Source organism: Chrysochloris asiatica, unplaced genomic scaffold (genome assembly GCF_000296735.1).
Source record: "Chrysochloris asiatica unplaced genomic scaffold, ChrAsi1.0 scaffold00100, whole genome shotgun sequence".
In the NCBI taxonomy this organism is placed as follows: Eukaryota; Metazoa; Chordata; class Mammalia; order Afrosoricida; family Chrysochloridae; genus Chrysochloris; species Chrysochloris asiatica.
The window spans coordinates 11,809,970-11,832,404 of NW_006408618.1; the positions used below are offsets into that span (position 1 = coordinate 11,809,970).

The 22,435-nt window shown below is 38.0% G+C and overlaps 1 protein-coding gene across 2 annotated transcripts in view; it reads left to right on the plus strand.

Annotated features, from left to right (window-relative positions):
- Positions 1-22,435, plus strand: part of SOAT1 (sterol O-acyltransferase 1) — a 103,242-nt gene that overhangs the window by 77,897 nt on the left and 2,910 nt on the right. The window contains exons 5-14 of one of the 2 annotated variants that reach the window (XM_006867091.1): positions 752-859; positions 2,434-2,716; positions 4,043-4,121; positions 4,969-5,050; positions 11,441-11,486; positions 12,521-12,650; positions 13,495-13,592; positions 14,960-15,058; positions 17,176-17,311; positions 17,908-18,053. In XM_006867091.1, the coding sequence (XP_006867153.1) occupies positions 752-859; positions 2,434-2,716; positions 4,043-4,121; positions 4,969-5,050; positions 11,441-11,486; positions 12,521-12,650; positions 13,495-13,592; positions 14,960-15,058; positions 17,176-17,311; positions 17,908-18,053 (1,207 nt within the window). Of the gene's footprint in view, positions 1-751; positions 860-2,433; positions 2,717-4,042; positions 4,122-4,968; positions 5,051-11,440; positions 11,489-12,520; positions 12,651-13,494; positions 13,593-14,959; positions 15,059-17,175; positions 17,312-17,907; positions 18,054-22,435 lie in introns of both variants that reach the window. The other variant, XM_006867092.1, reaches the window with a different exon arrangement.

Genomic DNA, 22,435 nt, shown 5'->3' on the forward strand with positions numbered 1-22,435 from the left:
GGCAGCATCTATGGACTCAAGTGTGGCAATAGTAGTGAGGTTGGCCCAGGATTGGACATTGTTTCGTTCTGCTGTGCATAAGGTTGCTATGAGTTGGTCCCGACTCGATGGCACCTAACAACAACAACAGATCCTCTGATAAGTCACTTAGGAAATTCTTAGGGTTAAAAACTTGCTTTGGTTAGATTCAAAAGGTATTTATTTAGGAAAAGTCATCTAGAAAGTCATTTCTTAAAAGTCTTTTTTAGCATTTGAAAGGTTTTTCTGTTTCCTGTTTTCAGTGTCCTTTTTTCTTACTTACAAAAAATGTCCTGGTAGGTTCTTAAGAATGCAGATCAATTGATAATTGTTGTTGTTGTTAAATGCTGGTCGAGTCGCTTCCGACCCATAGCGACCCTGTACAAGGTTTCCAAGGGTGTAAATGTTTACGGGAGCAGAAAGCCTCATCTTTCTCCCCAATTGATAATAGTTCAGTATTATTCTATTCTAAGAGACAGTTTCTTAGAAATAGCCTTGTCCTATGATTATTTCCATTAGTATTATTTTTTATGTAGGTCGTGTCATTCACACAGTTATGTTAATGCTTATTGTCTGTGTACTAAAGATTATGATGGATGAAGTATGTTTGCTTTTTAAATTTTTTTGGAGGGGATATTACACATCTTCTGAACGGTCTTGAAGAAAAGTCTTTTAACATTTTTACCAGTTTAGTTTTGATCACTGATTTTAATCTTTTGAATTACATTTACAGTGAGCTGTTTGAGGTGGACCACATCAGAACCATATATCACATGTTTATTGCACTCCTCATTATTTTTATCCTCAGCACACTGGTAGTAGATTACATTGATGAAGGAAGGTAAGAGAATGAAAAGGGTGTTTAGTCAGTTGATATGAGAGATGTTGGGAGTTTTCTCTATCTTTAAATTTATTGAAGGGTAATGTGGTCAAATTTGCTTCAGGAAATCCCTGAGAACTGGTTTGTGTCTTCTCTGAAAGTAAACTCAAATGAAAATTGGAAGTTTCATTTATTTTTTAAATGGTCTATTTTAATAGTACTTTTTAGGTACTTTTTCTAAATGGGAGAATTTTATATATGAAGCTAAGCCAAAAAGTATTGCTATAAAGATCATAGCAACCTTTATTTAAAAAAAATATTAAGATATGCCGCTGTTGTTTATAGACAATTCCTCCATCAAGGTCTATATACTTCTTCTGAAGGCAGTGTTTCCATCTCTAACCTTCCTTTCAGAATTCTGTGCTCTTCTAGTTACACCACTCAAATGACAGTTTGGGCATCCACAAGGGACTCAAATTGTGTTCCTTTTAAATATTCTTTGAGTTTTGGGAACAAAAAGAAGTCTGAACGGGCAAGATCAAAGTTGTTGGTTGGATGGGGTAAGGTTTCCCAGAAAAATTCTCTTACGACAGCCCTTGCTACCCTCAAAAAAGGAATAGGTGCATTGTTGTGATAGGAAGAAAGAAAAAAATTCCTTGAGTTAACTCCCCTGGTTTTTTTCTCATTAATGCAACTTTTTCTTATTCTAAAACTTCTTCATAATAAGTGCTTATGGTTGTCTTGTGGACTTCAAGAAAATTTGTCAAGATTTAGAATCCCAATGAACAGTCGCTATAGCTTTCTGAGCTGATGTCTCTGTGCCTTGAATTTTAACTGGCACAACAGATTCCTTGGAGGCCACTGTTTTGATTGAACCTTTTTTTGGAAGGCTCCCTAACAGGCTGAGACAGGAGTATTAGCAGAGAACTTGTTTGTGGCCATCTACTGATTGCAGAGACATGTTTAAACTTGTTTTATTTGGAATAAATCCTAGTAGCAATACTTTTTGACTTACCCTCATATATGATTTATGACTTTTTCTACTATGGGATGCATTAAGATTAATTGATTGAAAAATTAATAGCTTGCTAGAAATTAAGGATTGGAAAACATGCTAATTTTTTAAATGTCAAAATCAGATTATTTTTTAAAGATAGTCTTATCATAGTCATAGACTAAATTTTTTGCTAGAAAATTAAATTTTGTCAAAATAGTGTAATTGTATACTACTTGATTTTTAAGAAAGAAACAGGTAAGTTTCCTTCTTACAAAAATCTCTTCATACATAAAGGTGACTGTTGTTTACCTACATTCAGTGTTAATTTTATTTTCTATTATTTTAGACTTAAGAAATTAATATGAGCATCAAATCTTTAAGAAGCTGAAAGTCTTAGACCTTGTGATCTTGGAGCTTTTAGGAAAATTTGTTGTTGAGATATTGTATTGTAAAGTAGAAAGCTAAACCTTATGAGTTAAAATCAGGTCTCTGTCTAGCAGCACTAAAACATCTGTGACTTAGGTTGTAATATTACCTGAGGATAGAAGTGTGGGTATAGAAATTTAACCATTTAAATCTTTCTGCTTTTCCTCCTCAGGTTGGTGCTTGAGTTCAGTCTCCTGTCTTACGCTTTTGGCAAATTTTCTATTGTTCTTTGGACCTGGTGGGCCATGTTCCTGTCTACACTTTCGGTTCCTTATTACCTTTTTCTACATTGGGCCAATGGATATAGGCAGAGTTCCCACCCAGTGCTTCATTCTCTGTTCCATGGCTCACTTTTTGTACTTTTCCAGATTGGAGCTTTAGGTTTTGGATCCACATATGTTGTATTAGCATATGCACTGCCACCAGCTTCCCGGTTCATTGTTATACTTGAACAGGTAAGGTTTGGAGTGTTGTCCATAGCAGTGCTATGCTTAGAGAGCAGTAACAGCAATCATACAAATATGCTCTTATGTTTAGCTGCATTAGCTTGGATAAATTATCTGGTTTGTTGTGCCATTATCTGTAAAAATAAAATGTTAAACTAGATTTTCTCACCTTTTAAGAAATTATACTAACATGTTCTAGAAAATTAAAATTTTGTTCCTTAGCTTTATTAAAATAATCCAAGTTATATCTTGAATCATTGTTTTATCATAAAATGATTGCCATCTAAATAAAGGATTGATTTTCATTTGATTCTACACTCCTCAGAATTTTTTGACTTAATTGCTTTTTAAAGCTAGCCAGTTTTAAAATTTTACCATCATATTTTTTGTGAAATTAACATTTTGAATTTGATTTACATTTTCATCTTTGTTTTTGATTGTTAACCCTTTTCATCTCGTTAGTTGATTATTCTAAGCAAGTAAAATAGCAGAAATTAAAGAACAGTAGTTTTGTTTTGTTTTGCTTTGCCTTTAACAAATAGGAATTTATTCTCTCCCAGTTTAGGAGGCTAGAAGTCTAAATTCAGGGTTTTGGCTCTATGGGCAGGTTTGCTCTTTCTCTCAATTCTAGGGAAAGGTCCTTGTCTCCTTTCAGCCTCTGTAGGCTCAGTATTCCTTGGAGATTTCCATGTGTCTTGGCATCAATTCTTACCTGGATCTAGGAGCTCCACAGTGCAGGGACCCCAGGTCCAAAGGATGCACTCCACTCCTGCCTCTCTGTTCTTGGTGCTAGTAGGTCCCCTCTGAAGAAGAGTCTTTAAAAGATACTTCAAATAGTAAAAGTTCAAGTCATATAATTGCAAAATACCTTTTAGAAAAGTGCTTAGTCTTCATTTTGTTGGACTAAGGGAAAGGATCATTTCAGCAGGTTTTGTTTAAATCCATTCACTGAATTGAGTCCAATTCATAGATCACTGTCAAGTATAGGGTAGAATTGCCCCCATAGGGTTTTCAAGACTGTATTCTACGTAGAAGCAGACTATCACATCTTTCTCTCGTGGAGCATCTGCTGGGTTCAAACTGCTGACCTTTTGGGTTAGCAGCCAAGCAAATAAACACTGCATCATAGTGTAACATACAATGCTTTTAGATGAGAAATAATTTTAGGCTAACAACTTGCCCTTTTTTATTCCATAACCATGAACTTGAGTTAGTGTGTATAAAATTACACTGTTCTTCTGAAAGCATGATCTAGTTCTGTTCGAAGTTGTTTAAGGAAACAAGACAATGATGGGAAAGTCATCTATTTCTCCCCTCCTATTTTTTAACCTATAGATTCGTTTTATAATGAAGGCTCATTCATTTGTCAGAGAAAATGTGCCTCGGGTAATGGATTCAGCTAAGCAGAAATCAAGTATGTAATTTCATTCAGTCAAAGGATGCTTGATATAGAGTACTTGAAACTTAGAAGTGTGCTGGGATGGTACTTTACATTCTGTAGGGTTGATAAGGTATTTGAAATTTACGACCTGTTTACTGGGATGATACATTACATTCTGTAGAGTTTAATAAGTATATATGGTGGTTAGATGCTGTGGAGTCGGTTCTGACTCATAGCGACCCTGTACTGGGTTTCTGAGGCTGTGTATCTTTATGGAAGCACAAAGCCTCATCTTTCTTCCATGGAAAGGCTGGTAGTTTCGAACTGCCGACCTTGCAGTTCGCAGCCTGATTTGTAACCACTATGCTACCAGAGCTCCTTAATAAGTGTGTTGTTGTTGTTGTTACGTGCCATTGAGTCGGTTCCATCCCATAGCAACCCTGGATAAGGTTTCCGAGGAGCAGCTAGTGAGCTTGAACCGCTAACCTTGTAGTTCAAATGGCTTTGCAGTCTGGCGCATTAACTCACAGTGCCACACCAGGACTCCTTAATAAGTATAGAGGATGCATTGTTTACTTGGAAGGTTATCTCATTGTTTTCTAATGTTCCTATTTTGCATTTGTAACACAGTGGTAAAATTAATTATTTGCAGTATTTTTAAGAAATGTTAATATCCTCGGTACACCCATGAGTGCTTATCTTTTTTTTTTTTTAAGTACAGTTTCAACGTTTAGTTATCAAAGTCCTAGAAATAACAATAACAGGAAATAATTTTAGGAGTTCAGGAGCAAAGGGAAAGGAGTCTTTCCATTATTTTCCTTTTAGATTTGCTGGGAGATACCAAAGAGCTTCTGATCTAAGCTTAGTTTTCTTTTTCCAGGGACTGTACCAATACCCACAGTCGGCCAGTACTTGTACTTCTTATTTGCTCCTACCCTGATCTACCGTGACAGCTACCCCAGGTAACGGCACTATGAACACCATAAGTATGGCATGAGTGAGATTGAGTAGTGTTTTAGGCCGCATCTTCTAGAGAAGCTAAACTAGTGAAACATATATAGTATGTGCATATTGAGAAGTTTATCATCAAGGAAATGGCTTAGTTGCCCAGTCCTGGGTCCCCATCAAAAGAGAGAGAACCTTCCTGCGTGGCCATTATATTGATAGGCTGCTCCTTGCCTATCATCATAGAGTATTAGGCTTCATCACCATGGGAATAAGCACATCTCAACTGCTAAACTTCTTGAAATCCTGGCCTAGTCAAGTTGGCACAGAACCCTAGCCGTTACAGATAGGTAGGCAGTGGCCAGTTCATGTTGGGCACTACATAGAATAAAGAATGATTTTAATTTTCTTTAGAGATGGGAAGCCTTAGATGATGATTCTAGCAGTCTGATTTGATATAGAATTCTTTCTATTTTTGAACATTTTATTGTGTTTTAAGTGAAAGTTTACAGCAAATTAGTTCCCCGTTCAGCACTTCATACCCAGATTGTTCTGTGACATTGGTTGCTGTCCTCACAATATATCAGCACTCTCTCCATCTCCACCCTGCTGTTGAATTTCCCTTATCCTTCTTACATTCTTGTCTTTGTTTTTGCTTAAATGTTGTTACCCTGTTGGTCTCCTGTAGTTGATTGTTCTAAGAAATACATTCCTTTAGAAGTGTTATTGCTTATTTTAGAGGCCGATCTATTAATGGTTGAAAGGTGACCTCCAGAAATGGCTTCACTTCCAGATTAAAAGGGTGTGTTAGGCATAGTCCACAAAGATAATATTCTGCATCCTGCTTTGGTGAGTAGTGTGTAGTATCTTAAAAGGTCATGAGCTGCCATCTAAGGTGCAACTATTAGTGTCTTCATGTGCTGAAGAATGATGAGAATTGAAGATGTTTGTAATCCGTTAGTCCAGTGGACTAATGGAACATGTGAACATCAGTTCTGAGATCAGAAGACCTATATGATTCCTGGATGATGATTCCTGGATGGAGCAGGAGGAAATGTGAAACAAAACTCAAAATTATGTATGTATGTATAAAGATTGGGCTTACTGGTCAGAAAGAGACTGGAGGAATCTGAGACTATGGCCCTCTACTGCCTTTCACATCTGAAAAGGAACTCATCCTTGTGGCCCAATTTTCAGGCAAGCAGCAGATAGGTTTATAGAGGGGACAACAACACTAGTAAGGTATGGTCAATCATTCAATATCAAAAGGGCAACATTTACCTAAGGACAAAGTTGAAAAGGGATGGGAGGGAGGGTGGAATGGAAATAGAAACCACAGGGAGGAAGTGAGATAACTGTTGTTGCATGGAGGGGATTGCAATCATTGATAGGAAACATTTGTTGAATGTAAATATTTTTACCCCCCCTAAATAAATGTGAGTTTTGCTCTGTATTTTTATCCCATTTGTAAGAATGGAGAAGGGGAGATACCTAACCTCCTCTAATTTTACAAGGAAGCTAGATCAACGGCCAAAGGCTGATTCCTGAGAAAGAGGTCAGACTTGCCTCCACCTTTGAATCTTCTTACCAACTCTGGCACTACCTGCCCCTCCCAATCCACTCTACTCTGCTTTGTTCCACAACTCATTGAAGTGGCCACACACAACTGACAGACAATACTGTTTATGTATTTTTTTTAAGTGAAGTAAGAGATGACAATTCAGGTTCAGAAAGGACTTAGGATACAGTTCTGGACTTCTGTTTGCTTGGTCAAGTATTACGAAGCTTTTTTTAGCATTGTCTGTAAGTTCCCAGAGACAAATCACTCCTCTGTAATTCCTGAGTCAAGGACATTCTCAGCACAGGGTTCCTGAATCCAAAGGACACACTCCACTCCTGCCTCTTTTATTGGTGGTCATGAGATCTTCCTCCCCACCTCTGTTGTCCTTGTTGTTAAGTGCCATCAAAACTGACTCATAGAGACCCCATATAGGGTTTCCAAAGAGCTGTTGATGGTTTGAACCGCCAACCTTGAGTTTCGCAGTCCAGTGCTGATCCTGTAGCACCGCACTGGGATGACTCCTTTTTAGCCTTGAAAGATGGCTAAACTGTCCAATTCTCATTAGAGTTTTATACACCTAGTGTGGCACTGCAAGGCCAGTTTGAACTGTAAGGTGGCGCTTCAAAGTTATCAGCTGCTCCTTGGAAACTCTATACAGGGTCTCTGTGAGTCGGCACCAACTCAACGGCATTTAACAACAACAATAACCCCCACAAGGGTGCCATGCATCTTTCTAACAATATTAGGAGGTTATCCAAGAACCTTGGTGGACCATAAGCACCTTATTTGTATAGTAGCACCCAATCATTTGGTAAAAGTTACAAGACTGTGACGAGAAGGGCCATATTAAATAATTCATTGCACCATACACTTTTTTTTTAATTTAAGTTTTATTGTGAATTATGTGATAGTATACATGGGAGAACATGAGTTTTACATTTATCCTATTGTATATTATTTGTACCAGACACTCTTAACTGGGACCTTCTGTTGTGTGTCTGTTGTTCAGAGCAGTTTGGTTATGGTAGCTAGGCACCATACAGTTGTTCTGGTCTCAGGCTAATTGTGTCTTTGTGCCTTTGGTTTCCTTCCTTCGCCTTTGATCTGGACAGGAGGAGAACAATAGTTGTATATTAGATGGCTGCTTGCAAACTTTTAAAACCCCAGATACTGTTCACCAAACTAGGAAGTAGAACATTATCTTATGAATTATTTTATGCCAGTTGACCAAGATATACTGCAAGACTATGGTCTTGAGTCTTCAAACCCAGTAACTTAGTTCCACAAGTGTTTTAGATATGTCTAGAAAGTTTTCAAGTAGAGTTGGATGACTCAATGTTAGAAGTGTTGTAGGATGACATCAAAAACATTATACATGAAGAAAGCAAAATGTCATTAAAATGACAAGAAAGAAAGAAAAGACCAAAATGGAAGTGAGAAGTGACTCTGAAACTTGGCCTTAGGCAACAGAAACTTTCAAAGGGCATCTCGAGAAGACAAAGTAAAAGTATTATAATGAAAGTGTGAAAAGCTAGAGTTAGAAAACTAAAAGGTAAGAACACGGTCAGCATTTCTGAAGCTGACAGAACTGGAGAAAACTCAAGATGGGTTGCAATTAAGGATTTTATGGACAAAGTATTGAATGACTCAGGAAGCATCAAAAGAAAATAGAAGGAATACACAGTCACTGTACCAGAAAGAATTTTGAGAGATACAGCGTTATCATCAAGAACTGATAGTATTAAAGGCATTGGCGAAAAATAAGGCTCCAGGAATTGATGGAATATAAACTCAAATGTTTCAACAAACTGATGCAGCACTCGAGGTACTCACTCATCCATGCCAAGAAATTTGGAAGCCAGCTACCCCACCAACTGATAAGAGATCCATTTTTGTGACCATTTCAAAGAGAGGTGACCCACCGGAGTGTGGGCATCATGGGCAAATCTCATGCAAGTAACATTTGTATAAAGATAATTCAAAAGCATCTGCAACAGTACATCGACAGGGAACTGCCAGAGGTTCCAGCTGGGCTCAGAAGAGGACATGGAACAAGGGATATCAGAGCTGATGTTTGTTGTATCGTGGTTGAAAGCAGAGATTATCAGAAAGATGTTTGCCTGTGCTTTATTAATTATTCAAGTCTTTCGAGTGTGTGGATCATGAAAAGCTGTGGATGATATTGCGGAGAATGAGTACTCCGAAAATACTTAATTGTGCTCTTGAGGAACCTATACATAGACCAAAAGGCAGAACAAGGGAACTCTGAATGGTTTAAAATTAAGAAAGGTGTGCACCAGGGTTGTATTTCACCATATTTATTCAATCTGTATGATCACATACTCCGAGACATTGGATTATATGAAGAATGTGGCATCAAGAGTTGGAGGAAGACTCATTAACAACCTGTGATATGCATATGATACAACCTTGTTTCCTGAAAGCAAAGAGGACTTAAAATACTTACTGATTAAGAGCATAGACCCACAGTCTTTGGTATGGGTTACACCTTAATGTAAAGAACAGAAAAAATCCTCACCACTGGGCCAATAAATGGCATCAAGATAAATGAAGAAAAGATTGAAGTTGTCAAAGACTTCATTTTGCTTGGATCTATCATCAAAACTTAGGGAAGCAGCAGTCAAGTAACTAAATGATGTAATGCACTAGGAAAATCTGCTGCAAAAGACCTCTTCTAAGTGTTCAAGAGCAAGGAAGTCAGTTTGAGGACTAAGGTTCACCTAACCCAAGTCATGATATTTTCATTTGCCTCATATGAATGTGATAGTTGGACAATGACTAAGACAGATGGTAGGCAAATGAGTGCATTTGAATTGTGGTGGTGGCAAAAAATATTGAAGGCTCCCTGGACTGCAAGAAGAGCAAACAAATCTATCTTGGAAGAAGTACAGGCAGAATGCTCCTTAGAAATGAGGATGACAAGACTTTGTCTCATACTTTGAACATGTTGTTAGGTGGGATCAATCCCTGGAGAAGGACATCATGCTTGGTAAAGTAGAAGCTCAGCAAAATAGAAGTCCCCTAAGAAGTGTATTGACACAGTGGCAGCAACAGTGGGCTCAAATACTGTAATAGTTGTGAGGATAGCACAGGACAGGGCAGTGTTCATTCTATTGTGCTTAGGATCATTATGAACAAGAATCAACTGGACAGGGCCCAACAAAGAAGTTTCAAGAACTATGGTCTTTATGTACTCTTATATATATGTTGTTGTTAAGTGCTTTCGAATTGGTTTCGACTCATAGTGACCCAGTATAGGGTCTCCAAGGAATGGCTGCTGAATTTGAACCACTGACCTTGCAGTTCAAACTGACCTTGCAGTCCAGATCATTATCCTGTATGGACAAATGCCCACAATTATACCTGTATATTCACACACATACACTCCTTCCTATAAGTCCTCTCACACTGTAGCTTACATGTCTACTTATGAAACCACTCGCAAACTGTTGGTGGTTATTACTGTTGTAGGACTGTAATCAACACTGGTTTACTATCTAGTGAGTGAGCCTCCCTTTCATTCCTGGTAACCGTCAAAAACATTACTTTCTGTATGTAAGCCTATTCTCAACTTTTTAATAACGTGGTATGGTATTTTTCCTTTGTGATTTACATTTCACTCAGCATAATATTTTCCAGATTTCTTTTATGTTATAAAATGTTCCATGGACTCAGTATTCTTTCTCATTGCATAGTGTTCCATTTTATGTATGGAGCACATTTTGTTTATTCATTCATCTGTTGATGGACACTTGGGTTCTTTATGCTGCTGTGAATAATAATGAACCTGGGTGTACATATGTTTATTCATGTCACTACCTGTTTGCTGTAGGATTTCTGTAGCAGATAGTATTTCTATTTCAAGTGTTTGCACCATTTTCCAAAGCCAACAGCAGTGTCTAAGTGTTCCAATCTTGCCACAGCCTTGCCATCATTTGTTTTCCGTTTTTGTTTTTTGAGCAATGCTGTTGGCAGGATGAGGTAGGATTTCATTGTAGTTTTGATTTGCGACTGTTTAATGACCATGGTGTGGCACTATAGAATCAACACTGGACTTCAAACCACAAGGCCGACAGTTCAAACCCATTAACTGTTCCTCAGAAACCCTATACAGTGTTGCTATGAGTTGGAATCGACTCAACGGCACTTGACAACAATGTTCATGGAGTTCTGGTATGACACTGCAGGATAATGAACTGGTCCTTGAGGTCAGTTTGAACCCAAGGTCGGTTATTCAAACTCACCAGCCACTCCTTGGAAACCCTTTATAGAGTCACGACTCAAGGGCACCTAATGACAACAACAATGATTATGAGGGAGCTTGGTGGCTCCACAGGATATGCAGTGAACTGCAAACCACAAAGTCGGTGATTTGAGTCTACTAGCTGTAGCATAGGAAAAAGAGGTTTTCTGCTCCTGCAGAAATTTAAAGCCTTGGAAACCCTATTCAGGGTTGCTCCAAGGCATTTAACAGCAATAATGATCATGAGCATTTCTGTGTATTTCTTAACTGCCTGAATGTTATTTTTGGTGACGAGTCTGTTCGTGCCCTTTTTTCAATTTTTGATTGGATTAAAATTTTGATTTGTGCAAAATTTGGATTGTCTTTTTCGTCAGATGTTCTCCAAATTATTTCTTAGTTTGTAAGTTCTCTTTGCATTTTTGATAAAACTTTTTGATGAGCATAAATATTAAATGTTGTTCTTCATGGTTATGCTGATAACTTCATATGACCATAAACAATGTATGTGAAAGGTATTACTAAGTTATTTATTACAGTTCAATTATTTAATTAGAAAACTTAATTTTGTTTCTTCCTTTTTAGGACTCCCACGATAAGATGGGGTTATGTTGCTACTCAGTTTGCACAGGTATGTTTTTTTAACTGCCTGATGTGTGTTGACTGGTGGGAGATGGGAATTCTTATTTATAATAATAGTTTAATCCATTTTGTTAAGTGCCGTCGAGTTGGTTCTGACTCATAAGCAACTCTGTAGGGTTTCCCAGGAGCAGCTGGTATGTTTGAACTGCTAGCCTTAAGGTTAACAGTCCAGCGCTGATCCTACAGCACCACATCAGGTCTCTTAATCCATTAAGTATTGGTAAATATGTATTTACTGAAAGCTCTAGAACTCTTTTTGTTGGGATGATGAAGTCTTTTCAAACTATTCCCAGTACTTCAGATGGTGGGTTTTTTTTTGTTTGTTTGTTTGTTTCCGTTATTGTCAAAAGTAATTTTCTTCAGTTAAAAAAATATATACTATGTTAAGTTAAAGTAATTCGATTTGGTTTATTCTACGTAACTCATCCCTTAACTTATGTGTGTGTGTGTACAAAATTGTGAACTGGGTGTGGTTTGGTCTCTGATCACCCTACTAATCAGAATTTAAAAAAACAAACCCCAAAAGGTTCTATTTTATATTGTCTTAATCAAATACCGTTTACAAAATAAGTTTGTTAGGTTTTCATATAACAAGAAAAACATGTTCTAAAAGAGTCTGATTTTTTTTTTAAATGCTATTTTATTAAGGGTTAGAAGACTATGGTAAAAACTAGATTTAGTAACCTAAGCCAAACCTGTTGGTGTCAAGTTGATTCTGACTCACAGCAACCCATGTGTTACTGAGTAGAACTGCTCCATCGGGTTTTCTTGGTTATAATTTTCACAGGAGCGCCCCTGGTCTTTCTTCACAGCATTGCTGGTTTGGTTTGAACCACTAACCTTTGCTAAGTGGTTAACCGTATGCTCCACCCTGGGACCTTGGCAATCTTAAATACTAGGGTTAAATGAATATGTATGTAAGCGTTACTTTAAGGGTCACATATATACTTAGCTTTGGAGGAAAGCAGTATCATCTTCAATATCTCCTTATCAAGCCATTATTATATCTTTGTTATGTTCCAGACTTTTGGTTGCATTTTTTATATATACTACATCTTTGAAAGGCTCTGTGGCCCCTTGTTTCGGAATATCCAACAGGAACCCTTCAGCGCTCGTGTCCTCATCCTGTGTGTATTTAACTGCATCTTGCCAGGTAACATGGATACTAATTAACTTGCTCATTCATACATTCTCATGGAAAATAAAAAGCTATTGGGTATGCGTGCCTGTGATTTACCTCCTTTTCCCTCATAAACTCACCTACACATCTGTGCCCATCTTGATCTCATTCTCATTTATCTGAAAAATAAGATGTCGTCCTGTTTTCAGGCCAATTCTTTCATTTATCCTCTGACTTTCACTAAAGTTTTGTTTTCTCTGGGATGTGGGCAGTACATATTTATGCCTTCTCTTCCCATTCAGCTCAGTATATGGCTCTTAATCCCACTATGACACTAAAGTGCCCTTTGTTTAAATCATTTGTAAACTCTTGATTCTGAATCTACCTAGTAGATGGCTCAGCCCTTACCCTGTTTACCTTCTGTGAAGCGTTAGATGCTATTGACCACTTGTTTCCATAAATCTAATCTCTCCTTACCATTCTTTATTCTCAAGTCTTTGTGCCTTTACCTCATTCATTTGGCCATTCTACTTCATTCATTCCACTTATTTTGCCAAATCTTCTCCACTATAAAACAACAAGTTAGATGAATAATGTTGTTGTTATATATAGGTGTCAGATTCTGAAAAGGTCTTGTGTACCAAATTAAGCTATATATTTAAGGCTTTCTTTCTATTAAAAATGGACTTAAGTTGTCTGTTGTCTATAAAACCTTTTTGAAAATTAATGTTTTATAAAATTAAACTAGTAACTTGCAGTAGTTGTTTTTGGAATACTGTTTTTATAAAATGAGGCCAGGTAAGCAATGATGTATAATTAACTCCTTGGTATGTGAGCTACTGGAAAGAAATCTTAACATTGTTACTCTTATTTTTAGGTGTGCTGTTTCAGTTCCTTACTTTTTTTGCTTTTTTGCATTGCTGGCTCAATGCCTTTGCTGAGATGTTACGTTTTGGTGACAGAATGTTTTATAAGGTAATGTGTACTTACTTGGACTGATATTTTTTTTCACATTTTACTTCCTCATTGCTAAACTTTTGAGTGCCGATGGCAAATAGTTGCTAGATCTTTAACATCAACATTGTGAGATATTTTTCTTTTCCCTAGTTTTTACCAGTATTAAGTTTGAAATTCAGAATTAGATTAGCATAGTCTCTTTTGTTTTGTGTATCTGCTCTTTCATACAGAATGGATTTTGCTGTATCCTTTGAAGACATACTGATAATTGAAGCAGGAAAATACTTATTCAAAAGACATTATGAGACTTCTCTGACAGCTCATTCCATTGAAATTGACTGGTTCCATAGGAGTGATCACAATGGACATTTTTCTGGTGTACAGTTTGGTGATGTCAATTTTACTATTCATGCCATGCATCTATAACCTATAATCATGGCCAAATTTACCACCATCTTAAACAGATTCACTGCTTCCTAAATGAGAACTCCCCTCCTATCCCTCTTCTTGTTGTTATTAAGTGCCATCGAGTTGATTCTCATTCATAGCGGCCCTGCATAATAGGGTTTCCAAGGAACAGCTGTGGGTTTGAACTGTAGACCTTGTGGTTCAAAGTCCAGTGCTTATCCTACAGTGCCACAGTAGGACTCCTCCTGCACCTGGTAACCACTAATAAGCATTTGCATATTTTTGTTTTTTTATCTGAGATCGTTCGATAGCTATTCTTTTGTGATTGACTTATTTTACTGAACACAATGCTTTCAAGATTCATCATGTTGCAGCATGCATCAGGACTTATTTTTTATGGTCAACTAGTGCTCCAGTGTGTGTATGTACCACATTCTTTTCATCCATTCATCCACTGATGGGCATTTAAGTTGTTTCCACCTTTTGGTTATTGTAAATAATATTACAGTGAACATTTGTATACCAAACAACTGTTTAGTATTAGTGTTCTGCTTTGTCTACATAACCTTTAAATTCTCTTATTATTTTTAGCATGGTAAAAGTGTTTTTTACTGATTAATGTTTAAATGAACATTACATTTAAATGATTCTTTGTGTTCTGATTTTCATTACAAACTTACTGACAGAGATGAACAGAGTACCATCATAACTTGTTAGATAATGAGACCACATGAATTAGGGATTTAATAATATGTAGAACTAAAATTAGTATTTTATTAAATGTTGTTAAACAAAATGCCTTATGAGATTTTTCTGAAATCACTATGTGAACTAACAGTTTATCACAATATATTCTGGGTACTAAATTTTTTGTGTATATGCTTTTGTGAATATGCAAGGTTTAGTTATGGTTCTTAGTTTTCTGTTTTGTTTTATACCTTTCCTTTTTTAAAAAATACCTTTATATTTTTTTTCAGGACTGGTGGAACTCTACATCATTTGCCAATTATTATAGGACCTGGAATGTGGTCGTCCATGACTGGCTATATTACTATGCTTATAAGGACTTTCTCTGGGTAAGCAGCAAGACTTAATTGACAGAAAGATTGTTACCCATTATGCACCGCATGTTTGCATGTTCATGGGCAGCCTGGTGCTAAATCATTCGAAAATGACCTGCTTCTGTGTTGGTTTCATAGGTAGCAAAGTAGCTCCCTCGCTGTAATCTATTGAAAGTCAGCTCTCAACACAATGGTTTGTAGAAAAACAAAACAACATAAGAAGAAAAAAAGCAAAAATTTTTGAAGGAAGAAATGGAGATTCTTTTAAAGAAGTAGAGAAATCCCTTTCAGCCAGTGACATATACCTATCTTTGAAACATTCTTTAGAGCGGAATATATTTAGATTGGTGAGATACAATCTTGACTCTCCTGGCTGATTAACCCAGGCATCTTTGCATTGTGTTTTTTAATTTTATGTAATTGGCATGTCATTTATATTGATAGTTTCACATATACACAAAACATATCCCTTTCCCTTTCTAATCTTTTTTTAAATACAAATAGATCATACTTCTTTCTGTTCTGTCATATAATGCTTAAGATTTGATGTGCTGTTTGTACAAGGGGGCTTCAAAAAGTTCATGGAAAAACTCTGTTTCCATTTAATTCAATTTTTCCATGAACTTTTTGAGCCCCCTTGCAAAAACATGAAGCACCTGCAGCCCTGTCTACTCCTCAGTTGGGTTCGATAATCTGTTACAGTGGCCAGGGGCACTCAGACACCATACTCACAGTTGTGGGGTCTATTAGGGAAATTAACTGTTTACAATACAGGATAACAAAATCAGAAAATGCTCAGAACACGGTTGTTCCAGTCAGCTGCTGATAAATGCCCGTAGGACACACCACTCCACCATAATCCTCAGCCTGAAGGCACTCTGCTCTAGCTTCATGGGTCAGCAAACAGCTCCCCCAGTTTAGTGCCTACAAGCACCTCACTCTACAAGCAAGCGTCCTGCCCAAGTCACTCAGCTTTACTTGCTCTGTGACCTGGGAAGCCCATTGCTTTGTCTTGTGCTCTGGTTCTTGGATCTGCTATAGCTCTTCCTCTGCCATTTGTCTGGTGTCACAGCTTTCTGTCCCTGAGTCATTGAGGTTCAGTGCGCAGGGGTTTTTAGGTCCAATGGTTAATGCTCCTCTCCTGGCACTTTGTTTTTGAAGATAGTGATGTCTCTCCCCTCCTGCTTTTGAGATAGCTCACTTGGAACCCATGCTAGAGCTTCAAGTTTTTGTAATAACAAGGAACACTGCTAACATCCATAGCTAAATCATGTTATCCTATCAGTATCTTCTCTCATCTAGACCCAGCAGGACAGAAGCGTTGTTTGGTATACATTACAGACAATGACTAGAACATGTATTAATTCACTGCAGCATACTTCTCATATATGAAAAGTTGATTTGTCAGCTATTGTTGTTAAGTGTTCTCAAGTTGGTTCTGCCTCACAGTCTGCATAGGACTTCCAAGGAGTGGTTAGTGAGTTTCAACCACCAACCTTATGGTTAGTGGTCCAGTGCTTATCCTACAGTGTCACACGGGTTGTTAGGTGCCATCAAGTCAGTACCAACTCATGCACTATGCACAACAGAACAAAACACTGCCCGGTCTGTGCCAACCTCACAATTGTTACTACATTTAAGCCTTTTGCCACTACACTGTGCCAATCCATCTTGTTGGAGGTATACCTCAAATGCATGAATTCTTCTATGGTCTTCCTTATTCACTGTCCAGCTTTCACATGCGTATGAGGTTATTGAAAATACCATGGCTTGGGTCAGGTGCACCTTAGTCCTCAAACTGACATGTTTGCTCTTGAACTCTACCTTTGTGACTTGCAAATATGAGTTAATATATTTTTTTTAATTTGTCCAGATTGTTTAACCTAATGTTTTCAAAAAGGTCTTTATTTTTATCAAGATGAGCATAAAAGCATATGCTTTTGTAAATTGTGAACCCAATATAATTAATAGGTGACTTTGTTGTTGTTGTATCGGGTTTCCGAGGAGTGACCAATAAGTTTGAACCACTGAACTTGTGGTTAGCAGTCTAGTGCTTAATCTACAGTGCCACCATGTGACAATTACAAGTCTTAAGTAATTTATGTTTTATTCATTTTTAATATTTTCTTTAGTTTTTCACTAAGAAGTTCAAATCTGCTGCAATACTAGCAGTCTTTGCTGTGTCTGCTGTAGTGCATGAATATGCCTTGGCTCTCTGCTTGAGCTTTTTCTACCCAGTGCTCTTCGTGCTCTTCATGTTCTTTGGAAGTAAGTATCTTGGCATGAGGAGAGTGCTAGTTATTATGCTACTAGACAATGTTAGACAAAAAAAAGAAACTATAAATAATGGAAAACTAGATAGAACATAATATTGCATTTCAACTAGTGTTTATCAGATGGTTAAGAACATGGACCGCTGAATAATTATATACTGCTCTGTTTCAAGATATTTATACTTTGAAAGAGGGAAATGAGTTCAGTAGCCTCTTGAAGACTGTTGAGAACACTCAGGTCATGGGAACTTTCTGTATAAACAACTTCCCCTTTTATGACACTATTAGTGTGCACTTTCCTCTAGCCCCAACTAAAACTGACCATTTTTTAGGTGGATAAAGAGGGACAAGTTAGAATATGAATAATTTCATAAAATATCTTTTACCTGTTGACTACTTTAAGATTTTCTGTTACTCATTGATTAATAAACTTGAACTCTAAATTAGTTTTATTTATATTTATAGGAACTTTGGGTTATAAAACTTGTAAAGGAAAAGCTCGTGCTCATTGTGATTATTAAACGATGTGTGAGGCCCCTATCTCCTAATTGATTATTTTGATAACTTTGCTTTTTTGTCATCTTACTCTAGTGGCTTTCAACTTCATTGTCAACGATAGCCGGAAGAGGCCAATTTGGAATGTTATGATGTGGGCTTCCCTTTTTGTGGGTCATGGAATCATCATGTGTTTTTATTCTCAAGAGTGGCATGCACGTCAGCATTGTCCTCTGAAAAATGTGAGTCCTCAGTTACACTGGAGTGGAAAAGTTATCTATCTGTCCTCCCTTTGAGAGAGTTGATGGATAATATTGAGAATGGTAGTGGAGGCCACAATGAATTAATGTTGAGGGGAGAGAAATAGGAAGGAAAAGCATTAGTTTATTATCAGATAGTTTATTATCTATCTGATCTTACTATATGGTCCTAAAAAATTTTTTCCTTTTACATCCAATTCTGCATTGACTCTCTTTTCTCTTTTATAGTCCCGTAGCCCCCTTTCTGAGCCTTGGGGTAGCACTCATTGTAGGATAAGCATTGGACTGGTAACCATAAGGTTGGCAGGTCAGACCACCAACTACTCTCCAAAACCATATACAAGGTTGCTATGAGATGGCACCAACTCGGCAGCACTTAACAACAAGCCCCCTTTTTAATTTCCTTCTCTCCTGAATATGTAGAGTTTCTCTAAGGTTGTCCAAAAAATATATATGTATTTTTTTCCTCCCTTCCACCACTCAATATCTTTTTTTTTTTTTTTTTAATAAATGTTTTATTGTGAATTATGTGATAGTTTACCTGGGAGACCATTGGTTTTACATTCATTCTATCATGGATTGTTTCATTGCCATAGTTACAATCCCGTCCATGCATCATCAAGCAAGCAAAGGGTATACCCTGCAAGCCTGCCCCCCCAACCCCTCCCTGGTCATCAGCATACAGCTCCTTTCCCTCTCTGGATCTCAAGTCCCCAGCCACTCCATCTCTCCGCGTCATCGTCTCTGCCTCCATCTCAGGCATTACTGCTTCTCTGGGTAGGGTCCCGCTGTCCACTCTTCTCCATTGATGATCCCAGGGCCCTCCGCTCCTAGACTGAAAAGTTAATCACTCCCCTCCTTGCTGTAAAATGTCCACCTTTACATTTCCATCCCTCATAATCAGTCCTGATAACAATTATTCACTATTGCATCACAAGAGACCCATCTGCATTTCATTTCATCAGCCCTTCCTAGACAGGTTGGATACTACTCACTGGAGACTGTACCTTCCTCCATGCCCTGTGGATCTAGGTTCCCTCTTGAAAGCTTGTAAGCCGGTCACTTCTTGCCTTTGTAGCTCCCCCCACCCCACCCCCCCAATTTTGGGTAGCCAATGTCCAATTTGCCCATCGCTGTCTACTCTGTGTGGAGGGGGTGGGAATGATTCTTGCAGTAAGGATTTGTTTCCTCTTTTGAGCTACTGTATCCATAGGTGTAGGTCAAATTCATCAAATTGTATCAGATGACGCTTTTTTTTCTCTTCTTTCTTCTTTGGGTTGACCTCTGATCATCCAGTCATTGGAGCCAGGTCAAGTGGGTATTATCTGTAAGTGTGGGTGTTCTTGCGACTCTCCGCTCTCTTATCAGCTGGACGGTTCACTCTCCACTCTGGTCCTCTGTGGCTGTGTCACTGATTCTGAGCCTTTGAGTCCCCAGGTCTTGCCACACTTCTGGCTGACCAAGTCTCCACCCAGATTCACAGGAATCTATTGAACATTGTAGGGCTTATCTCACTGCTTCATTGCTGTTTTTCCCTCACTTCCCATTATGGGTGACGTGTGTGGTCGCCAATCAGAGTGTGTATTCCCATTGAGTCTTAGTCTTGGAAGAGGATTTGCACTGAGGGGACCTGACCACTTGCCTTGATGTCTCCTGGGCAAGCAACTTGCTTTGTCTTGTAGTAATAGTCGGTCTGCCTCTATTGTTTTGTATTTTTCATGTAGGTCTTTCTTTCAAAAAGTATCTTCTGTTTCTCTAGCTGCTCCAGGCTTGTCTGCTCATCCTTTCAAGTGGAAATTTCCCATCTCTGAAGGTCTGGATGTGGTTCTGGCTTCCACCTATAGTCTTATGTAATGCAGAGGCTCCTCAGGCAACCTCCTTCACTAGGCACGTTGTAGCCCCATTTTAGGTATTCCAATCAGTTATAGGCAGAAGACGGATTTATAAGCTTTGTATGGTGATATTTCTGGCTATTCCTTTCTCTCCCCCTCCAGTGTCTATTATATAACATAATGCACGGAAAACTAAGATTCAAAAGACAGCCAAGCATCTTAACATTATTCCCCCCTTTTCCCCATTCCAACCTTGTCCCCATTCTCTGTATCCCAGAGCCCTGTTGTTCCAAGGTTGTGCCTATGTTGTTATTTACCTCTGTCCCATTTAGCCCATTCAAACCTGCCTAATAGTTCTCCCATCTGCTTTGTTCTTCCATTCCCGTCTCCCTTCTTGTATATTGCCCCCCTCCCCAACGCCCAAACTGTCCTGTGTCTATTCCCTGCCCTGTGCTCCACCTTCCCCTCCCTCCCCTAACCCTATCCCTACATCCCAGCAACCAGCTAAGAATCCACTTTAGTGGATTAGTGTGGGTTCTTTTTCTTACTCTTTCACAGTAGTGGTCCTATGCAGTATTTCTCCTTTTGTGATTGACTAATTTCACTCAACATAATGTCCTTAATTCATCCATGTTAGCTAGTGCCATGTAGCTTGCTTGTTATTTTTCAAGGTAGCATAATATGTACCACAGTTTGTTTATCCATTCTTCAGTTGATGGGCACATTGGCTCACTCCATCTTTTTGCTATTGTAAATAGTGCAGCTATGAATATTGGTGTGCATATATCTTCGTGTGTTTTGGCTCGTTTTTCTTATGGGTAAATAGCAAGTAGAGGAATTGCTGGATCGTATGGTATTTCTATTTTCAACCTTCTGAGGAAGTGCCATATTGCTTTCCAGAGAGGTTGGACCATTTTGCTGTCCCACCAGCAATGCAGGAGTGTCCCAGTGTCTCCACATCCCCGCCAGCATTTATTGTCCTCAACTTTTTTGATCTTTGCTGTTATTGCTGGTGTGAGATGATATCTCATTGTTGTTTTGATTTGCATCTTTCTAATGGCTAGTGATCGTGAACATTTCTTCTTATGTTTGTTGGCTGCCTGGATCTCCTCCCTGGTGAAGTGTCTGTTCATATTCTGTGCACATTTATTAATTGGGTTATTGTTTGTGTAGATGTGCAGTATTTTCCTATATATTTTAGAAATGAGTCCCTTATCCGATATGTCATTGCAAAAGACTTTTTCCGAGTCTGTAGGTTCCCTTTTCACTCTCTTGGTGAAGTCTTTTGATGCACATAAGTTTTTAATTTTTAATATGTCCCACTCATCTATTTTGTCTGTTTTTGTTTGTGTACTTTTCAAAATGTGTGGCAGTTTGTATATGCCCTGAATTAGCGCCCTCACGTTTGTCCCTAATTTTTCATTGATCTTCATGATTTTGGGATTCACATTTAGATCTTTAATCCATGTTGAGTTCATTTTTGTATAGGGCATGAGACAAAGGTCTTGTTTCAGTTTTTTACAGATAGCTTTCCTGTTCTGCCAGCACCATTTGTCAAAGAGACTGTCTCTTCCCCATGCAATGTGCCTAGGCACTTTGTCGAAAATCATGTGGCTGTAAGTGGTTGGGTTAATATCTGGATTCTCGATTCTGTTCTATTGATCAATGTCTCTTTCATTGTACCAGTACCAGGCTGTTTTGACCACCATAGCCATGCAGTATAGTTTGAAATCGAGTGAGAGACCTCCAACCTTGTTCTTCCTTTTAAGCAGTGCCTTGCTTATCCTGGGTCTCGTTCCTTTCCATATAAAATTACTAATTGTCTTTTCCATCTCTTTGAAGAATGTTGGAAACTGGATTGGGATTGCATTGTACGTGTAAATTGCTCTGGCTAGTATTGATATTTTCATGATGTTGAGTCTTCCTATCCAGAACATGGTATGTTCTTCCACTTCTGTAGGTCTCTTTTGGTTTCTTGTAGTAGTGCTTTGTAATTTTCTTTGTATAAGTCCTTTGTTTCTCTAGTTATGTTTATTCCTAAGTATTTCATCCTTTGTGTGGCTATTGTAAATGGTATTGCTTTCCTAATGTCCATTTCATCACTATTGCTGTTGCTATAGAGATATCCAATTGATTTTTGTATGTTAATCTTATACCCTGCCACTTTGCTGAATCTTTCGATGAGGTCTAATAGTTTGTTTACTGAGTCTTTGGGGTTTTCTGTGTATAGGATCATATCGTCTGCAAATAAGGAGAGTTTTACTTACTCTTTGCCAATTTGGATGCCTTTAATTTCTTTATCATGCCATATAGCTCTGGCTAAAACTTCCAGCACAATATTGAATAGGAGCAGTGATAAAAGGCATCCTTGTCTGTTTCCTGCTCGCAGGAGGAAGGCTTTCAGTTTCTCTCCATTGAGCGTGATATAGGCTCTTGGTTTTGTATATATGCTCTTGATTATGTTGAGGAATTTCCCTTCAATTCCTACTTTGTTGAGTGTTTTTATCAGGAATGGATGTTGGATTTTATCAA